The sequence below is a fragment of the Hippoglossus stenolepis genome, chromosome 11 (assembly GCF_022539355.2).
Source record: "Hippoglossus stenolepis isolate QCI-W04-F060 chromosome 11, HSTE1.2, whole genome shotgun sequence".
Classification (NCBI taxonomy): domain Eukaryota; kingdom Metazoa; phylum Chordata; class Actinopteri; order Pleuronectiformes; family Pleuronectidae; genus Hippoglossus; species Hippoglossus stenolepis.
Genome location: NC_061493.1, coordinates 25221704 through 25240063, shown reverse-complemented (window position 1 = coordinate 25240063; position 18360 = coordinate 25221704). Strand labels below are relative to the sequence as shown.

The following is an 18360-nucleotide window of genomic DNA, read 5'->3' as shown; positions in this document are numbered from 1 at the left end:
AGAGTGGGCTTTTGAAGCAGAGTTTTAAATACAGCTACCTTAAAAGCTTGTGGTATGTAGCCGGTTAACAAAGACATATTAATCTGATTTAATATGAAACTGTCAATTAGGGGGAAAACTTCCTTAAAAAGTCAATGTGTGTTATGTGTCTGTCGTGTGTCTGCAGTCTGAAATGAATACAGTGACTCCATTTTTTAACCACTTTGTATTTTTCTAAAAGGTTTTTACATTAGAAATAGAAAAAAAGCCTTCATTTTATATTTTTCACACATTTGAATAAAAACATGTCAATCAAAAATGAATACAAACATTGAGATGTTTTTACAGAACAGAGTGAAAACATAAACAGGATGTGAGGAGGAAGTGAAGAAACCAGTGTGACTGATCAACTTCCTCCTGTTTCTCACGCTCACATGAACAAACTCTGCATCTTCAAAGACCAAAACATCCAGTAAAACTATTTACACATGAGCATCTGTCATCTTTTAGCCGCACTGAGAGTAACACATGAGTTCAATCACGTTGCTTCTCTTTACGTCCATTATGAGATTCACTTCCTGTTAAAGATGCAACAAAGTCAATATGAGAAGAAAACTGAAGTTTCATGACCAAACCTAGCTATAGGTCACTTTGTTTATCATTTATTTCATCAACAAACTAATTCTGAGAAAGTCCTGGAAATATTCAGGAAAGACAAAAGATTCAATTATTTTAAAACAGCTTGAAGTAAAACTGGATTAAATGATGGAGAGTAATGAGATTGATGTCTGTGGCAGCTCAGGTGTAAAATTGAGGTCACATGTGTCGTTACAGTGACAGCACCTGTGAGGTGTCGCTGTCTGACATCACCGAGGCTCGATTCGAGCTCAGCGGACTCCTGTTGGTCTCACTCAGTTGATTCTTGTTGACCAGTTGCAGGCAGCGGCTGCCGCTGAAGCGCAGGAGCTGCAGCACATCGTGGCGGAAACGCACTCCCACAAATGCATAGAGGAAGGGATTGAGGCAGGCGTGCATGTAAGCCAGACTCTTCAGCACCTGTCCCACAATGTCGAAACGCTTCACCTCCTCGCAGTCCGTCATAGTCATGTTGGAGGCCTGCGTCGCCATCATGACCAGTACGCCATTGTAGGGCAGCTGGGACATGACGAACACTACCACCACAACCAGTATGACGCGCATGGCCTTGTGCTTTTGGAAGTTTCGGGTATTGAGCAGCTTGGCGACAATGACACTGTAGCAGAACGCCATGATGATGAAGGGTAAGAAGAACCCCATGCTCACCAGTAACGACAGTACCAGGATCTTAGTGCGGTTGCCCAGATAAGTGGGGAACACCATCCTGCAGTACTGCTGAGAGTCCACGTTAACCGTGGTGGCAAACACGAGCTCAGGAGTGGCCAGCAGCAGGGCCAGAAGCCACACCCCCACACACACCAGCCGACTGTGGCGACGGCGCTCAAGCTGTGAGTTTTGTGCCTTGGTGGCCTGTACGATGACAACGTAGCGGTCAACACTGATGCATGTTAGCAGCAGCATGCTGCTGAACAGGTTTACCTTGTAGAGGGCGGAGTTGACCTTGCAGAGGGCACAGCCAAAATTCCAGCCGTGTGATGCCTCGGCCGCCCACAGCGGCAGTGTGACCAGGAATAGCAGGTCGGCCACTGCCAGGTTCAGCAGGTACACATCTGACATGGTTTTCAGTCGCCGCCGGAAGTTCAGGTAGATCCACACCACAGCCAGGTTCCCTGCTCCGCCAACCAGGGTGATCATCCAGAAGAGCGGCGGCTCAAACAAACGCCTGAAGGTCCGCACCGGTGCCCGGTCACACAGCAGGTCCTCATACTCGTAGTAGTCATCAGTGGTGAAAAAGGATGGTACCTAATTGGAAGAGATGAAACACGTGAATTCACCTGCTGCATGTTTACCATGCATTGGTCAAACCAATCAATTACCTCATCAAATTCCAAAATAATCAATAACTAACTGAACCGATCGTTTCTTACCTCGGTGGTGAATCCTGTGATGTTCATGAAGTCACCCATGTGGTCATAAGTCAGATTCTTGTGGATGAGGTCATTCAGTGACCTTCACAGGAATCAATCAATCAATCAAGTTTAACAGTTTGAAGGTGTAGGTGAACTGCATTTTCTTGATGATGAACAGATGATGAACAGCTGTTGTGGGATAATAGTACACGAAGATACTCATCATTCATCCAAAATTCTGTTTCAGTTACAGACAGTTAGAGACAGTTACAGACAGAATGACAGACAGTTACAGACAGTTACAGACAGAATGACAGACAGTTACAGACAGTTACAGACAGTTAGAGACAGTTACAGACAGAATGACAGACAGTCACAGGCAGTTACAGACAGAGTGACAGACAGTTACAGACAGTTACAGACAGAGTGACAGACAGTTACAGACAGTTACAGACAGAATGAGAGACAAAATGACAGACAGAACTCACAGCCGTCTTTTCGTCTGTCAGTGTGTTTGTCGTTGACTTGGTGTCGGTTAAACCACAGAGTTCAGAGATGAGACAAACAGGAAGTTACAGCCTTAGGGGGAGGGGTCAGAAAACTGTCCCACTGAAACTTTTACTTTAAACGACCTTAATGAAGAGATAAAGTAATCCGTTAACTTACAGCTGAATGTGAAACAAGACACAAGGGATGAGTTAAGGTTTTATTAAAGAGTTAATAAGGTTTTATTTATTAGTTATTGATGAGTTATTAATTTGTTATTAAGAAATTATTAAAGAGTTATCCAAGTGTTATTCAAGTGTTATTAAAGTGTTATTCAAGTGTTATTAAAGTGTTATTAAAGACACACACACACTTTAAGGTCTCCTGAGTTTTTATTGATGATTTATTGATTGATTGCTATGACTGACCTCCAGTCGCTGACAGACGCTCATCAATACACAATATAAAACAGAGGTTAATTCAGTTTGTTTCTTAATTAATAATGTTTTTTTGATTGATTTAACCATGAACTGGAAACAGAAATGTATTCTTTTTTAACCTCTCCTGTCCTTCTAATCCCTCTCCTGTAGGTGGCGGTAGAGAATGGCCACGTTTCCTTTCAAATCGTAGAAGAAGAAGTAGAGGAAGTAAATAGTGTCTCTTCAGGTGAGTTTGTAAACGTGTTAAATTATATCTCTGTTTAACGTTATAACGTTTAACGTTATTGCTGCAACTGCTACTTCATTTCACCGTTAGCCGTTAGCTCCGTTAGCTCCTCCGTTAGCTCCGTTAGCCGTTAGCTCCGTTTCCTGTCGTGCTCATTCTGCTGTTGTTGAATCGTTAAACGTTCAGAGAAACATGAATGAAGTGAATTTAGTTACACACACACACAAACACAGTAATTTTAATAGAACTGAGAATAAGATAAGCAAAGTTACATTAGACAGAGAAACTAATACTTAAATAAAGGGTCAGTAAGTACAAATGATAAAGGAGTAAGTAATACTGGATATTGCAAATGATATTGAATTCATATTATGATGAACAAAAACAGTATGTTAGTCAAATTGCACATTAATGGTGTTATTGCACATTAAAAAGAAAAAAGCAGAATTATATTGCACTTCTATTGTGTATATTTTAGGAATGATTTCTTATTGTCCGATTATAATCCGTGGTCCTCTCTGCAGAAGGAGGAGGAGTTATACAGTTTTTTATTCTTTAACTAATATTCTAGGGATTTGCTTTATGTATTGTTTGGTGAGGAAACTCAGATATTATCGCTTTGATGAGATTTAAATAATTTTATTGTGAACATGTTTTGTATATCTGATGTTTCTGCTTCTTCTGTCCAATCAGAGGATAGCGGGCTGAAACCTGCTGATGTCGTGGTGATGTCATCAGTGAAGCAGAGGTACCGGGACATCAGCCCTGTCACTCTGCAGGTAGTGGGTGGGGCTGTGATCTCCAGTCTGTACTGTGGGGAGGTGGAGGGTCTGTCGGGGGAGGCGGGGGCTGGTGGAGTCCTTCCTGGTGGAGCTGTATCGGTGTAAACTCTGTCAGTTCACCTGCGGCCTCAAGCCTGCCATCAACAGCCACCTGCTGCAGAGGCACCGCCCCCCCGCCCTCGCCTATCTGGGGGAGGCTGATGAAGGGGATGGGGTTGAGGGTGGAGATGAGGCGGGGCTCCAGCAGGGAGCATCGCCCTATCAGCTGGACCTGAACGGACACTCGAAGCAGAGCAACGAGGACGAGGACTTCCTGCTCTACAACATGCTGGACAACATGAGCCCACCCACCTGTGACATCGGCACGGAGGGAGGACTGCAGGTTGCACACACCTGTGAGGTGACACACCTGAGACACACACACACACACACACACACACACTCGCACAAAAGACAGTTGGATGTGTGAGACGTGAGATGTGTCTCTTCTCCTCATTAGGTCAGTACGCTGTTTGAGGAGGAAGAGGGGGAGGAGAAGGAGAAGGAGGGGGCGGAGTCCATCTTCCATCTGCAGGGGGGCTCAGTGGATCTGTCTTGTCACATCAACCCCCCCGCCACTAAGGAGGAGATGGCTCAGTCTGCTCACCTCATGACTCTCGGACTTTGTCGCATCTCAGCCGCCAGACATCCTCCCCCTCCTTCCCCAACCCAACACCTTCCTCCCCCAGAACGCCCCCCCCGTGCGTCCCAGGACGACAGGAAGCAGTGCAAGACAAACGGTCAACAGATGAGGACTCTGCTGCCATGTCTCCTGTGTCCTCTGATGCTTTCGTCCAGGCGGCTCCTGGACGTTCACATCCAGTCTCACCGAGCAGCCGGCGGCTTCAGCTGCGTCCACTGCAGTTGGACGGCCAACAGCTGGAATGACCTAGAACCTCATTGGAGGAGCCACTGCAGGAAGGTACGGAGGGAGGAAGAGGAAGAAGAGTCGGAGGCGGCGGCGGCGTGTTCTGTCTGTCTGAGGACGTTCAGGAATGTTGCATCACAAAACGCTCATCGCCACAGTAACTGCTCAGGTCAGTTCGTCTTCTGATGATCTATCAATAATCAGTCATCAATATTAAAATGATCAGTAATCAACAACTCGTTGATTCTTGCAGACAGATGGAAGAGCCGACTGATAAGACAAGCAGGAGGGAAGGAGGCGGAGCTTACAGACAGGTGGATGCCCGAGGAACTGTCATACAAAAACTTTATTGACATTGTTCTGATGACCCTCTCTGAGCTTTAAATTATCGTTCACTTCAGTATCAAAATCATCGAATGTCAGAATGTTCCGTTAACATTAAGATGTTTGTGCGACACAGACAGACAGCTGGCAGCCAATCAGACACCAGCCTGAGTGTGATGGTTCCTGGTCCGACTGGCAGGCGACATACTGGCTCACTGCAGAGCACCACCAACAGCAAGAAGAAGAAGACCAGGAGAAAGAAAAAGAAAGAAGAAGAAAAAGTGGAGGCTAAGGAGACGGGGTTCTGCTGCTCACTGTGTCACAGGTGACTACATTACCCACAACCCCCCAGCCCACACATAAGAAAGCCTGCTGCTCCATATAAAGACAAGGCAAGTTTATGCTAAGATTTAGTAAATAAGTGGACTTGGAGACCAGCAACTGACTGAAACAACAGAGATTTAATTAGACAAATGAAATGTGGACCCTAACCCATGTTTTTCCAGATAGGATTCGAAGCAGAGCGTGTGGCGTGGGGAGTTAAATAGAAATAAAAGAGTGAAACTAACAGTGCAGTTTGAGAAATTAGTAATTGTTTGAGGCTGTGGCAACATTTTTAGCATTGATTTAAAAGAACTAAGATTTGCAGCTGACCTGCAATTCTCTGGGAGCTTGTTACACAAACGTGAAGCATAAAAACTGAACGCTGCTTCTCACTGTTTAGTTTTGACTCTGGAGACCGAGAGCAGATCAGTTTCAGACGACCTGAGGGGTCTGGATGGTTCAAAACGTAGCAGGAGATCATCTAAACCTTTCAGTGCTTTGTAAACCAACAGAAAGATTTTTAAGTCAATTCTTTGACAGACAGGGAGCCAGTGTAAAGATCTCAGACCTGGAGTAATATGATCCACTTTCTTGGTGTTAGTGAGGACTCGAGCTGCAGCATTTTGAATTAGCTGAGAGGCCTTTGAACACCATTACAATAGTAAGTCAGCTGAAGATAATTACATGGACAAGTTTTTCTAAATCATAGACATAAATCCTATAATCCTCGATATGTTCTTAAAGGGATGCTTCATCGAAAAATGAGAATTCCCTAATTATCTACTCACCACAGTGATGGAGTCTCAGGGGTAAACAGTGTAAGAGCAGAATCTAATACAATTGAAGTAACTGGTGACCAAACGTAAAAAACAACAGAAAAAACATCCTGCGAACGACTCCATCCGGCTCCTGTGGTGTCATCAAGTGTCCGTAAGCCCCGAACTTTAACATTAATACCAACATCGTTATTTGTGCTCATGCAACAAACACCTTTAATTGAAAAAGATATAGAAAATGACTGTCATGCGCACAGAGAGCACTGGAGATCACTTACAAAAAATACATAAAATGTGTTCACCTTCAAACCTCTATTTCCAAATAATGAGTGGAGGTTAGGATCCACTGATGTGTGAAGTAATCTGATTACTGTATAATTACTGTGTGATGGATGCACTGACACTGATGGAGGAGAACGTGATAGAAGGATGAGGAGGAAACAAGTGTTGAGTGACTTTGATGGTTTCCTGTCCCATGATGATTACTCATCATATATTAATCATTAAATTTTATTTAATTTGTATAGCCCATATTCACAAATCACATTCTGTCTCATAGGCTTTAACAAGGTGAGACATCCTCTGTTCTTAACTCTCGACAAGAGTCAGGAAAAACTACAAAAAAATAACTTTTAATAGGGGAAAAGAAGGTAGAAACCTCAGAGACACACGTGAGGATCCGTCTCCCAGGACGGACAGAAGTGCAATAGATGCCACCTCGATCGTGGTCCACCACCACTATCAGATGCCAATACGATACAGGATCTGCCATTATGTTCACAATCTCTGATTCGCGTTCCATCATAGCAGCCGCGGCCCTTGATCTGGGGACGATAAGGCAAAGGGACTCCGGGGAAGAAGTCAAGTCAGTAACATGTATTGATGAGACATTAATTTCTTGATAATCTGATGTGATAAAGTGGGAGAAGAGGAAAGAGAAGCTCCATGTGTCACGTGACCCCGACATTCTAGACCTGCAGCAGCAGAACTAAGATCTAAGACAAACCTGGACCAGCTCGAACTATAACTTTATCCTAAAGGAAGGTTTGAATCTTCAACGTTCAGAGGGAGTCTGCCTCCAGAACTGAAGCTGAGATGATTCCACAGGAGAGGAGCTTGATGCTGAAGCTCTGGCTCCTCCTCTGCTTTAGAGACTTTAGGGACAACAGCCTGAATTCTGGGAGCTCAGGGCTCTAGTGGTGATCAGGTACTATCAGCTCTTTAAGGTTCGATGCTGCCATATTATTAATGTAGGTGAGGAGGAGGGCTTTAAATTCTAAATGTAACAGGAAGCCAGTGTAGTGAAGCTAACACAGGAGACATGTGGTCTCTGGTCCTGGTTCTCTTCAGGACACGTGCTGCAGCATTTAGGACAAACTGCAGAGTCTTTAACGACTTCCTGCTGGAGCCTGAGAATAAGGAATTACAATAATCACGTCTGGATGGAACAAAGGCCTGGACTCGTTCTTCTGCGTCTTTTTGAGACATGATGTTTGAGATGTTATGTAAGTGGAAGAAGGCGGTCCTAGAAATGTGTTTTTAAATGAGAATCAAAGGACAAATCAGGATCAAAGATAAGGGCAATGTCCTCTAGCACAGCTTCATCATTAGATAATGTGTCTCTGAGGTGTTTAGGGCCAAGTATCAGAACCTCTGTTTTATCTGAGTTTAATAAGAGAAGGTTTTTATGTCCTTGAGACATGAACTTCAGTTAATTGATGACACTGTTCTGGTTTTATTGATACGTATAACTGGGTGTCATCTGCATAGCAGTGGAAGTTTACCGAGTGTGTCCTGATAATGTTTCCTAGTGGAAGCTTATATAATGAGAATAAAATGGGCCGAGCACAGAGCCCTGTGGAACACCGTGGTTAACTCTGGTGCACACAGATGACTCATCATTTAGCGATCTGGTAAATATGATTTAAACCAGTTGAGGGCGGTTCCTTTAATGCTAATGAACTGTTCTAGTCTCTGTAATAAAATGTGATGGTCAATAGTGTTGAATGCTGCACTGAGATCTAACAGGACGAGGACAGACACAAACATCTGAAGCTATTAGAAGCTCATTAGTGACTTTAACCAAGGCTGTCTCCGTGCTGTGATTGGCTCGAAACCCCGACTGAAAGTCTTCACATTACTTTCCTGGAGAAACTCACACAGCTTCTATACATCTTATATAGATTCTATAGATCTGTGATCTTGATATATTATTCTGTATAATTTTATAGATTGATGACATCACAACTGTCTGTGAATTTATTAATCCTGCAGTTTTGGGTGATTAAAATACCTTCAGGAAATAAAACAAGTTCCCTCACATTCTGACCATGAGAAACATTTATTTTTAATGACATTACTGATGTTTCTTCACCTTTATGTCACAAAGTTTCTTCTTCTTCTCATCACTTGATGCTAATTCACCAGAGAAACCTATTGGTCAGCAGGATAATTTAATAGTCATGAGCTGCTTTGCATTGACTGTTTATGGTTGAATGTGGGCGTGTAGAGGGCGGGGCATGAGGCAGATCCACAGACGCACGTTTCCTGGTGGACTGTGATTTAAAAAGGAAACATTCGGTGCGTGCGTGCACACATTTTTATGAATCTGTATTTTTATTGCTTACGCCATTTTCTAAACCAACGAAAACAACAACGCACCTGTACCCTGTTGTTTGACTGTGATTGGTCGATTCGAATCTCGAATTGAGATGTGTTTCATCTACAGGAAGTTCTCCTCTAAACTGACGCTGAGGCGTCACCTGGGCGTCCACGGAGGAGAGAGACCATTCACCTGTCCACACTGTTCATACAGCAGCCGACTGAGGGCCTCGCTGCTGCAACACCTGAGGACGCACACAGGTAACACAAACATGAGCACACAGGTAACACACACCTGAATACACAGATAACACACGCCTGAGCACACAGGTAACACACGCCTGATGACTGTGTGTTGTGTCTTGTCAGGTGAGAAGCCGTACAGGTGTGGTCAGTGTCCGTACGCCTCGATCGATCGCAGCTCGCTGATCAGACACAGTCGAACTCACAGTCAAGAGAAACCTCACAGATGTACACACTGTGACTACAGCAGGTAACACACACAAATACACACACACACACAAACACACACTGTGACTACAGCAGGTAACACACACTGTGGTTGCCATAGCGATGATTGTTAGGGTGGCCCGTGATTACCATAGTAACAGGTTGTGTGTTTTCCTCAGCATCCAGAAGAAGAGTTTGGACCTCCATGCTCGCCGTCACCACACAGGTGAGGCGTTTCCATGCCGACAGTGTGTATACTCGAGCCCGGACCGTCAGCTGCTGCTCAGACATGTTCGCAGACACCACGCCCCCTCGCAGCACGCCGCTCTGTGAACTCACCGGTGGCTAAACGCTCTTATTGGACTCTTAGCTTGTGGGCTGAACTACACTGATGATGTCACAGTCAGATTTTAAGGAATTTTTATTGATAACGAAAATAAAATGTAAAAAATGAATCAGTGTGTGAGTAAGTCAGTGCCCAGACTGACTCGTGTTGTAACTCATCCCGGCTGCAGTGGTGATGCGCGGCGTCCAAACTATGACGATGATGACGTCATTCTGCTGAGCTTCAGGAAGTGGATTATTACCCCTCAACTGGTCAAATCAGCAGCTGGTGTGATGAGCAGACCCCTGTTATCTCTTAATTTACCCTTAAAACAAACTTATGAATTACTCAGCGACCCTCAACATGACCTTTATTTAGAAAATCTGTTTTGAAAAGGCCTTATTGAACAGATTAGATTTAATTTGACCTTAAGAACTGAGACAGAGATACAGAGAAAGACACACTGAGATGGAAGGTTCGTCAGTGACTGGAGTCTACTGAGCCGGTTCAAGTATTAACTGGTTTCATAAATATTCAAGATTCAAGAAGATGTATTGTCATTCCAAACCATGAGGTACTTAGAGAATGAAACTAAGTACTGAGGTCCCGGTAAGTAGCAATATAATACAACACTACAATCTAAAAACTAAGCAGAAGCAGCAAATAAAGGCAATGAAATAAAGCGAATATAGCAATAGAGTATCAAACTAACTTGGTGTTCCATGTATTTGAAGCTGGGGACGACCTCAACAGCTGCTCCCCCCCATGAAGAGGAGGAGGCCTCCCGACGACTTTTCTGAAATCCACGATCGTTTCCAAGCCTCCGGTTGTTCCACCTCCAGCCTGTACTCCATCTCATCGTTGCAGGAAATTAGTTCCACCAATGCTGTGTCAAACTTGACATTGTGGGTGCTCGGGAATGTGGCTGAGCAGTCGTAGGTCAGCAGAGTTTACAGCAGGGTGCTCAAAACACATCCCTGAGGGGAGCCAGTGTCGAGGATGATGGCAGAGGAAGTGATGTCGTGGATTTTGTAACGGTGGACTCAGCCTGTAACAGCCACTGGCTGGCACAGCAAGAGGCAGAGTCCCAAACTGATGCTTCACCTGGTCACATGACACCGTAGAAACACCGTGAAACTAGGAGGAAATATACAAAATGTAATTTCATATTCAATACTAACAGGAAGTACAAGATAACCAGCCAGTAACCTGCTAGTGGTCAACCTGGCCACTGCGGACTTCCTTATGTCTATGACACAGTCTCCGGTCTTCTTTGTGGCCAGTCTGTACCATCGCTGGCTGTTTGGGGAGCTTGCCTGCGAGCTCTATGCCTTCTGTGATGCTCTGTTTGGCATCACCTCCATGATGACACTGATGGCCATTGCAGTAGACCGCTGCCTCGCCATTACACGGCTGCTGTCCCTGTTGGGTGGGGTAAGTCGTTGGCAGATGTTGGCAGTGCTGGCGTGGGTGTGGTTGTACTCTCTAGCCTTGAGTTCGCCGCCATTCTTTGGCCGGAGCACTGAAGGCCTGCAGACATCCTGCAGCTCGGACTACATGAGCTTCACGGCCGCAGTGCGCGACTACACTTTACTGCTGTTTGTCTTTGTCTTTTTAATCCCGCTCGCCCTTATCGCTGGCTGCTACTTTGCCATTTTCTGGGCCGTGCAGCAGGTGGAGGTGGAGCAGTTTAACTGTGAAGAGACCAAGAGAGAGTACGAACATCTGTTCAGCGAGTGGCGAATGGTTAAAGTGGCTTTGGGAGTGATCCTGCTCTTCATCATATTCTGGTCTCCATACTCTGTGGTTGATTTGACAGCCACCACAGAGTGGTGCTGCTGACTCCATATATGAACTCAATCCCTGCTGTCATCGCCAAGGCCTCCGCCATCCACAACCCCATCATCTACACCCAAAGTATCGGGCTGCCATTGGCCTCTACGTCCCGCTGTTGTGCGAAAGATCTGTGCTCGTCTTTCAGCTCCAGCTGCATTTCTTCTCGCCGAGTCAAAGTCAGCGGGGGCGCTGTGATGGAGGGAAAACCTCTGCTGCTTCCTCTGTGAACTGAAGAAGAAGGTAAAGGCCTGCAGGAAGTGGTTGTGATGGAAGGTATTGATTAGACAGAAAGAAAACGTCATGTCATGTTTTGCTTATTGACGTTAAAATGTATTTTTATATTGTTGAGCAGTCTCTGTAGACTCTATTGTTGTCAATGCACAGCTGCTGTCAATAAAGCTTGAGTGGCCTGAAGCTGTTAATCCGTCAGATTAGCAGAGTGCTCGGTCCGTCAGCAGTTAGCAGATAAACTCTGTGCCGCTAATCTCCGTTAATCAGTCGACATGTTGGACAGAAAGAGCTCGGTCCTGCTCTCAGGTACGTTCTCAACTAAACTTTTACCCATTCTCAATCACTGAGTTGACACTGACAGGTGAGTCACGTGACTCACCTGGTTAGGTTTCTAATTTCTTTGATTAAACTCAAGCTTGACTTACTCACTTTTTTGGTGCTTTCAACTGTATTATATGCTCCTCCTCAACAGCTTCAGTTTCAGTTTGAACAGTTCAGAGCGCCCCCTGCTGGTGAAGACTTTGTAATATGACTGAAAGCGCATATTTAAAAGTGAGTCAGTGTGAGTTAGAGCTGGAAGTTTGTGTTGTTTATTTGTGTTTGTTGTCGTCAGTGCTGCTGTGTGCGTCACTGGTGTCGTCCTTCGTGGAGGAGCTGGACGATTCGTAAGTACAAACAGCATCGTCAAATCTTTACTTAACCTTTTATAAATATTCTCTCGATCCATTTACAAGCTGATCTGGAGCTTTTGATTGTGTCACATGATCCTCAGCTGACTCAGTCGGTCCAGTTATGAATCATAGATGTTTTCTATTTAATTTTGTCGCAGTGAAAATTCTGTTGATGAAGTTCATGTAATCAAAAGCTACTAAATGGATCTTTGTTTTCACTGTGAACTATTTTGTTTCTTATGAGCCTCCGTACAGCTGCTGATCATCATTCTTCATTGATCTGCTGCTTGTTAATAATCACAGCAACTAATCAATAAATAATCTGATTGTGTTTAACAGCTTCATGGAAACCAGAGGAGACGACGACATCTGGCTTATCAAAGTACGAATGCATTTATTGTTTTAGATTCAGCAAAGAAAAAGCTCTATGTTCATTTGTAAAAATCACGTGATCTGAGGAGAGAGAGTCAGAGACCTTACATTGGAGCTGGAGGTTATCTGAGTAACTACATGATCAGATGATCTTTATCTCAGGTGGCTTCAGTGAAATCAGAAGTAAAAAGGTTTAAAAACTGTTTCATTCTTATTTACCAGACAGAACCTTTAGTGTTGCCATTGTAGCATCCCGGTGTTCCTCAGGGTTCCAACGCCTCTCTTATTCCCACTTGACATTTTATTTCCCCTGAGACACGTCATCCACACACACACACAGCTGTCATATGCAGGTGACACACAACTGCACCCTACCCCCTGATATTCAATAATCAATATCCATTTGTCAGATCAATATTCTTAACGATGATTTCCTGCAGCCATATATTGTTAAGATGAGGTAATCTCTGTTGACCCAGACACTGTCATTGCAAACTCATTGTGACAATGTTGTGTTGTTCTCTGTGCAGTTCTACGCCCCCTGGTGTTCCTTCTGTAAACAGCTGGATCCTGTTTGGCATCAGATTGGATCAGAACTGAAGAGTCTTGGTTCTCCAGTCAATGTCGGCAAATCAGACGCCACCGCCAACACCGGTCAGTTATACTATCAAAAAAAAAACTATCACCTGACTCAGCCACACACAGTGAAACAATAATAAAATAAATATACTGAAATAATCTCCGCTCATTAGAACCCAAAGTAAATTAAATGGACAGGAAGTGCGTCACCAGGTGACTCGTCTCACAGCACTTTTGGTTTTGACCTCATTTGACTCAGTCTTATTCTTAACGGTCTTTTCTGTTGTCGTGGTGACTGTGTCTGGAGAACCACAGGTTTCGGTGTGAGGTTCACTCTGATAATAAATAAAATAGAAAAACGTTCTGCTCTGACCTGTTTTCTTCTATCCATGGAAACATCAGTATTAATTAAGATTTATAAGAAATCGTCGTTGTGTTTAATTCATGATGTTTAATCAGCTGTTGGATCTGTTACATTAAAAGGTGGGCATGGTCAGAGGTCACAGCTGAGGTTGTGTTTTCTTCCAGGTTTGGCAGAAGAGTTCAAGGTCAGAGGTTATCCAGCCATCATCATGTGAGTCCTCGCTGTGACATCACTGCACACCAGCCAATCAGAAGAGGCTGAATGATTATTTATACAGATCAATAATCAATAATCCAGATGAGATCATGTGTGAACTGATGTTTTTTTTTAGGTGGAAGAAAAACATGAAATATGTTTATTCAGGAAAAAGAACAAAAGAAGAAATAATGGAGTTTACACATCGAGTCTCAGGGTGAGTGTGTGTGTGTGTGTGTGTGTGTGTGTGTGTGTGTGTGTGTGTGTGTGTGTGTGTGTGTGTGTGTGTGTGTGTGTGTGTGTGTGAGAGAGTGTGTGTGTGTGTGTGAGAGTGTGTGTGTGTGAGAGAGAGTGTGTGTGGTGTGTGTGTGTGTGTGTGTGTGAGTGAGTGTATTTATGTTTATCACTGTGTGTGTGTGTGTGTTGTTCAGGCCCTGTGTTCGATCTCTGAACAGTCTGCAGCTTTTCCAACACGCAATGAGCCGCCATGATGTCATGTTTGTGTATGTAGGAGCCACATCACAACTGAAGGTAGACACACTATCACACACTATCACACACACACACACTATCAAAGACAGACACACACACTCACTCTCACACACACTCTGACCTCTGTTGTTTTTCAGGGAAACTTCTCGGCTGCTGCAGAACATCTGATCGTTCACATCAACTTCTTCTCCGCTGCCAGAGACGTTCTACCAAAGGTCACACATGACTGAAGGAACAGGAGAACACAGTAGAACAGACAGAGCTCAGGGGTCTCATTTATAAAACAGAGCATGGGATTCAAACTAAAAGTGTACGTGCGCACAAAAGCCGGAAACGGCATACACACAAATTCTGATTGATAAAACCGTGCGCACACACACCTGAATGCGATGTTCACTTTATAAATCATAGTCCACCTGGAAACGTTGGTACGTGGATCTGCCTCATAGTCCGCCCTCCACACGCCCACTTTCAACCATGAATGGTCAATGCAAAGCACCTCATGAATATTAAATTATGCTGCTGACCAATGGGTTTCCACCGTGAGTCCTGACAGAGTCACGGCATCAAGCGATGAGAAGAGGAAGTGAAACTTTCTGACACTGACATGAGGTGTTTGTTAGTGAGGTGGGGGTGAAGAGACATTTTATGGGACAGCAGTGATGTCACTAATAAAGAAAATACACTGATACTCTGCTGCTGCTGTTAACACAGCGAGTGAGAGTGAAGATGATAGAAAGAACCGAGCCTGAAATAAGAAAAGATCCAATTAAAGGTGGAGGCAAACGTGTGAACAAGTGCACACGTTCTCCCGTCAAGTTTGTTTTTACAGATCCCAAAGTTTGCGTGAGAAGTGGCGTACGCAAGTTTCAGGCTCCGTTTTGTGCGTACGGTTATAAATGAGGCCCCAGGAGAACATCATAGAATAGAGCTAAAGAACAGAAGAACATAGTCAAAGACTGTAGGGTTCTATCGAACTCTATCGATACCTGCTGATGTTTGATGCTTTTACAAATGGTTGAACATCTTCAGCTGTACAGGTGTGTTTGTTTGTTGGAGGTAAAAAGGTGGGAAAGTGCAGAACCTACAGAACCTCTGTCTTCACACCTGGACTCATGAGTTATTAAAGTCAGTCTGTATCATAGGTCATCGCTCTGACGTCTCTGCCGGCCGTGGTTCTATTTAAAGACGGAACCTACTTCACCTACAGCGGTAAGTCTGAAAACACTCCGGTTCTGAACCTGCTGACATGACAACAGACACCATCTAGAAAAGATCAAAATATAAACAAACCATCATCTGACGTGTTGCTCAGTGATGAGTCATTTGACCTGAGTTGTGAGATGTGATTGTCTTTCAGAAGAACGTGACGGAGAACTGAGGCTGTGGATCAACAGAGAACGTTTCCCAAACTTCTCCAAGATCGACAGCTACACTCTGTACGCCATGGGAGAGACAGGTAACCCACACCTGTGTGATGTCATCACAGACAGGCAGACACTGATCTCACAAAGTCAGCTAAATGTCAGGATTAGTATCAGAAGCTGCCGAATTTATTACAAACTCACACGTGCTGTTAATCTTCCTCCACAGCCGACATGTTTTCATTTAGTAAATGAACTGTCAGATCACTAGAGTCAGACTGTGGATATGAAGCTGTATAATATCAGATCTGTTTGAAATCACTACAGAACATTTACTGTGAATGATCCTGATGAAGTTTGTGTGAAGCCTCTGACTCACTGACCTAACAAACTTTATTCTGTCACATCCCAACAAACACAAACAAGGACTTGGCAACAAGATAAAGTACAAATACTTCAGAGTATTAAGTTGCATCTAATGAAAGTGAAGAGTGTGTTTTAAACAGAAGTAGATCTGTAAATATGAACCTTTTAGCCATAAAAAAGATGCCACAGCCACTAGAGGGCGATGTTCTCATTTCGTTTTTTCCCACAGCTTAAAAATAATAACCAATTAACAAAACTAATAGATTGTGACAAAAAAAATATTTTGCAATCATTGAATTATTTGTATTATTCTGATCACGGATAATAAAAGCATGAGCTTACAAAAAACGTTGGACAGAACTTTTTTTGACAACTTGTTTCCTACTGTCTAACATTTTTTTAGACACTAACTAAACAGAGCTAGGCTGTAATCCTGGTAGGGAGCAAGCTAGCTCTGAAGCATACGTTACTATGGTTACTGCGCAGGAATTAATGTAAGCCATTGAACGGATCTCTCACTTAAATTAGCCAGACTCATCCAAGTAAGCCAGGATTAGCATTTAGCCCCTTTGATGGAATACCCACTGATGATATTCAACAACAATGTAATGTAGGAAAACCTCAGTATAGTAGAAGTTTAATCACAGCAGCACCTGGTGGACGTTAGAGGAACTGCATCTGTGAGGCTGCTATTTTGACCAGCTGAAGTGACCTCACCTGTCCCCTGCAGGTAAACTGGTGTCGCTGGTGCTGCTGGAGGAGAAGAACATGTGTGAAAAGAGTGTGAGGTAAATCTCCAACGATTGTCCATCAGGTAAACAGGTGTGAACTTCCTGTGACGCCTCTGATTCACCCGTTCAGGTACAAAGTTCTCATGGAGAAACTGGCTGCAGATTACAGAGACACCTACAGCAGGTCAGTCTTTTATTTTGAAAAATCACTGAGCAGAAAATACACAATAAAAGCTGATAGTGTGTCTTTGTTTTAGAAACTTCTACTTTGGTTTCATGGAGGAAAACGACTACATCAACGGACTGATGATGAAGTGAGTCAGTGAAGTGGTTAACGTCCAGAGGCCGGACTCAAACACGGATGCACATTAATGAGGAAGATCGTTAGAGGAAGGGGGGGTTCACCCCATTTGCTCGGACATACTCTCAGTATTACGGTTTGTTTCTGTTTTTGTTCTCAGGGACGTGATCGTGCCGTCGTTTGTCGTGGTTGATTTGTCCAACGATGGTTACTTCCTGCCACAAGGCACCGTGGATACAGAGCGCCAACTCTTCGACTTCCTGAACGCGATTCTGGACGGCAGCATCCAGGTGAGTGGAGCAACTCCCAGAGGGAGAAGATTCGACAGTTACATTTTTTTCTGAAACATCTGTTTGTTCTGTGTTTCCAGTGTCAGGGGGGAAATGGTGTTGTCCAACGTGTCAGACGCCTCGTCTATGACACAAAACTCCTGATAAGGGTAAGTGGTGACATCATCAGTCCGGCTTCCTGTCTACCTGACTGCCTGTCTTCTGACCTCTGACCTTTGTGTCCTCTATCTGTCCAGTCGCTGTTCGCCCAGGCTCCACTGCTTGGCTTCTTCTTACTCGGCTTCCCGTTCACCATCGCCACCGTCTTCTGTTACCTGTGCTGTAAAGCCCGACACACCACCAGTGAAGACGAAGACGATGTCGCACCACAACAATGCAAAAAAGTGACCAACAAGAAGTCTGACTGACGAGGACGTGAGGAGGAGCTGAAACGTCTTTGTCGAATAAAATCAAACCTGTTTCTTATCGATTTGTCCAAGTCTGAGAAACGTTTCACTGAAAATCTACAAAATGTTGTCTCAAATGTTGATTTGTCTTTTTACCTCATCAACACTGATGATAAACTATAAAAGAAGGAGAAGAAATTTGATTATTAAACATTCACTCTTACTTTAAAATTTAATAATGTAAAATCAGGTAAACAATTAAACACCTGGATCTACCTTGATTCATGACATCACTAGTGGAATGGTCCAATCAGAGTCCAGCGAAGCTGAAAGATCTTTAACATGTTTAGAGAATAAATATAATTTAGAATAAATTGAGAGAGTAAGTAAAATAGATGAATATAATTTAATAAATAATAAATATTATAGCAGTATTCTCATATAAATAACATAGCATGAAGCAGTTTCATCTCATCTTGAATCACGTTGAACTTTTTAAACATGTTTAATTCATGTGTAAAATGTATTGAGATGTTTAATAACTTTTTCAGAATTT

At 43.6% G+C, this 18360-nt stretch overlaps 3 protein-coding genes across 6 annotated transcripts; 2 read left to right on the top strand and 1 right to left on the bottom strand.

The window, feature by feature from the left end:
• Window positions 1–278: 278 nt before the first annotated feature.
• On the bottom strand, window positions 279–2545 carry ccr9a (chemokine (C-C motif) receptor 9a). 2 transcript variants are annotated; one of them, XM_035169711.2, is made up of 3 exons: window positions 2474–2545; window positions 2004–2085; window positions 279–1878 (listed from the first exon to the last, which is right to left on the bottom strand). In XM_035169711.2, exons 2-3 carry the CDS (start codon window positions 2040–2042, stop codon window positions 808–810), a joined length of 1110 nt encoding a protein of 369 aa, XP_035025602.1. In that variant the 5' UTR covers window positions 2043–2085; window positions 2474–2545; the 3' UTR covers window positions 279–807. The 2 variants fall into 2 exon arrangements, with proteins under 2 accessions (XP_035025602.1, XP_035025603.1); XM_035169712.2 differs by having other exon boundaries at window positions 2004–2174; window positions 2474–2543.
• A 1392-nt stretch (window positions 2546–3937) lies between these two features.
• si:dkey-154p10.3 (zinc finger protein 84) lies at window positions 3938–9756 on the top strand. The gene is made up of 7 exons (XM_035169629.2): window positions 3938–4319; window positions 4419–4995; window positions 5080–5140; window positions 5287–5475; window positions 8979–9112; window positions 9221–9344; window positions 9481–9756. Exons 1-7 carry the CDS (start codon window positions 4245–4247, stop codon window positions 9632–9634), a joined length of 1314 nt encoding a protein of 437 aa, XP_035025520.2. The 5' UTR covers window positions 3938–4244; the 3' UTR covers window positions 9635–9756.
• Window positions 9757–11351: 1595 nt separating this feature from the next.
• Window positions 11352–17883, top strand: LOC118117466 (protein disulfide-isomerase TMX3). Of its 3 annotated transcripts, none has more exons than XM_035169701.2 (16): window positions 11352–11702; window positions 12307–12358; window positions 12704–12746; window positions 13267–13390; window positions 13844–13889; window positions 14011–14091; window positions 14306–14405; window positions 14504–14581; window positions 15512–15578; window positions 15727–15825; window positions 16827–16884; window positions 16958–17011; window positions 17085–17141; window positions 17289–17418; window positions 17499–17567; window positions 17655–17883. In XM_035169701.2, the coding sequence occupies exons 3-16, from the start codon at window positions 12708–12710 to the stop codon at window positions 17823–17825; spliced, it is 1173 nt and encodes a 390-aa protein (XP_035025592.1). In that variant the 5' UTR covers window positions 11352–11702; window positions 12307–12358; window positions 12704–12707; the 3' UTR covers window positions 17826–17883. The 3 variants fall into 3 exon arrangements, with proteins under 3 accessions (XP_035025592.1, XP_035025591.1, XP_035025590.1); XM_035169700.2 differs by lacking the exon at window positions 11352–11702 and adding an exon at window positions 11796–11999 and having other exon boundaries at window positions 15730–15825; XM_035169699.2 differs by lacking the exon at window positions 11352–11702 and adding an exon at window positions 11801–11999.
• Window positions 17884–18360: the final 477 nt, after the last annotated feature.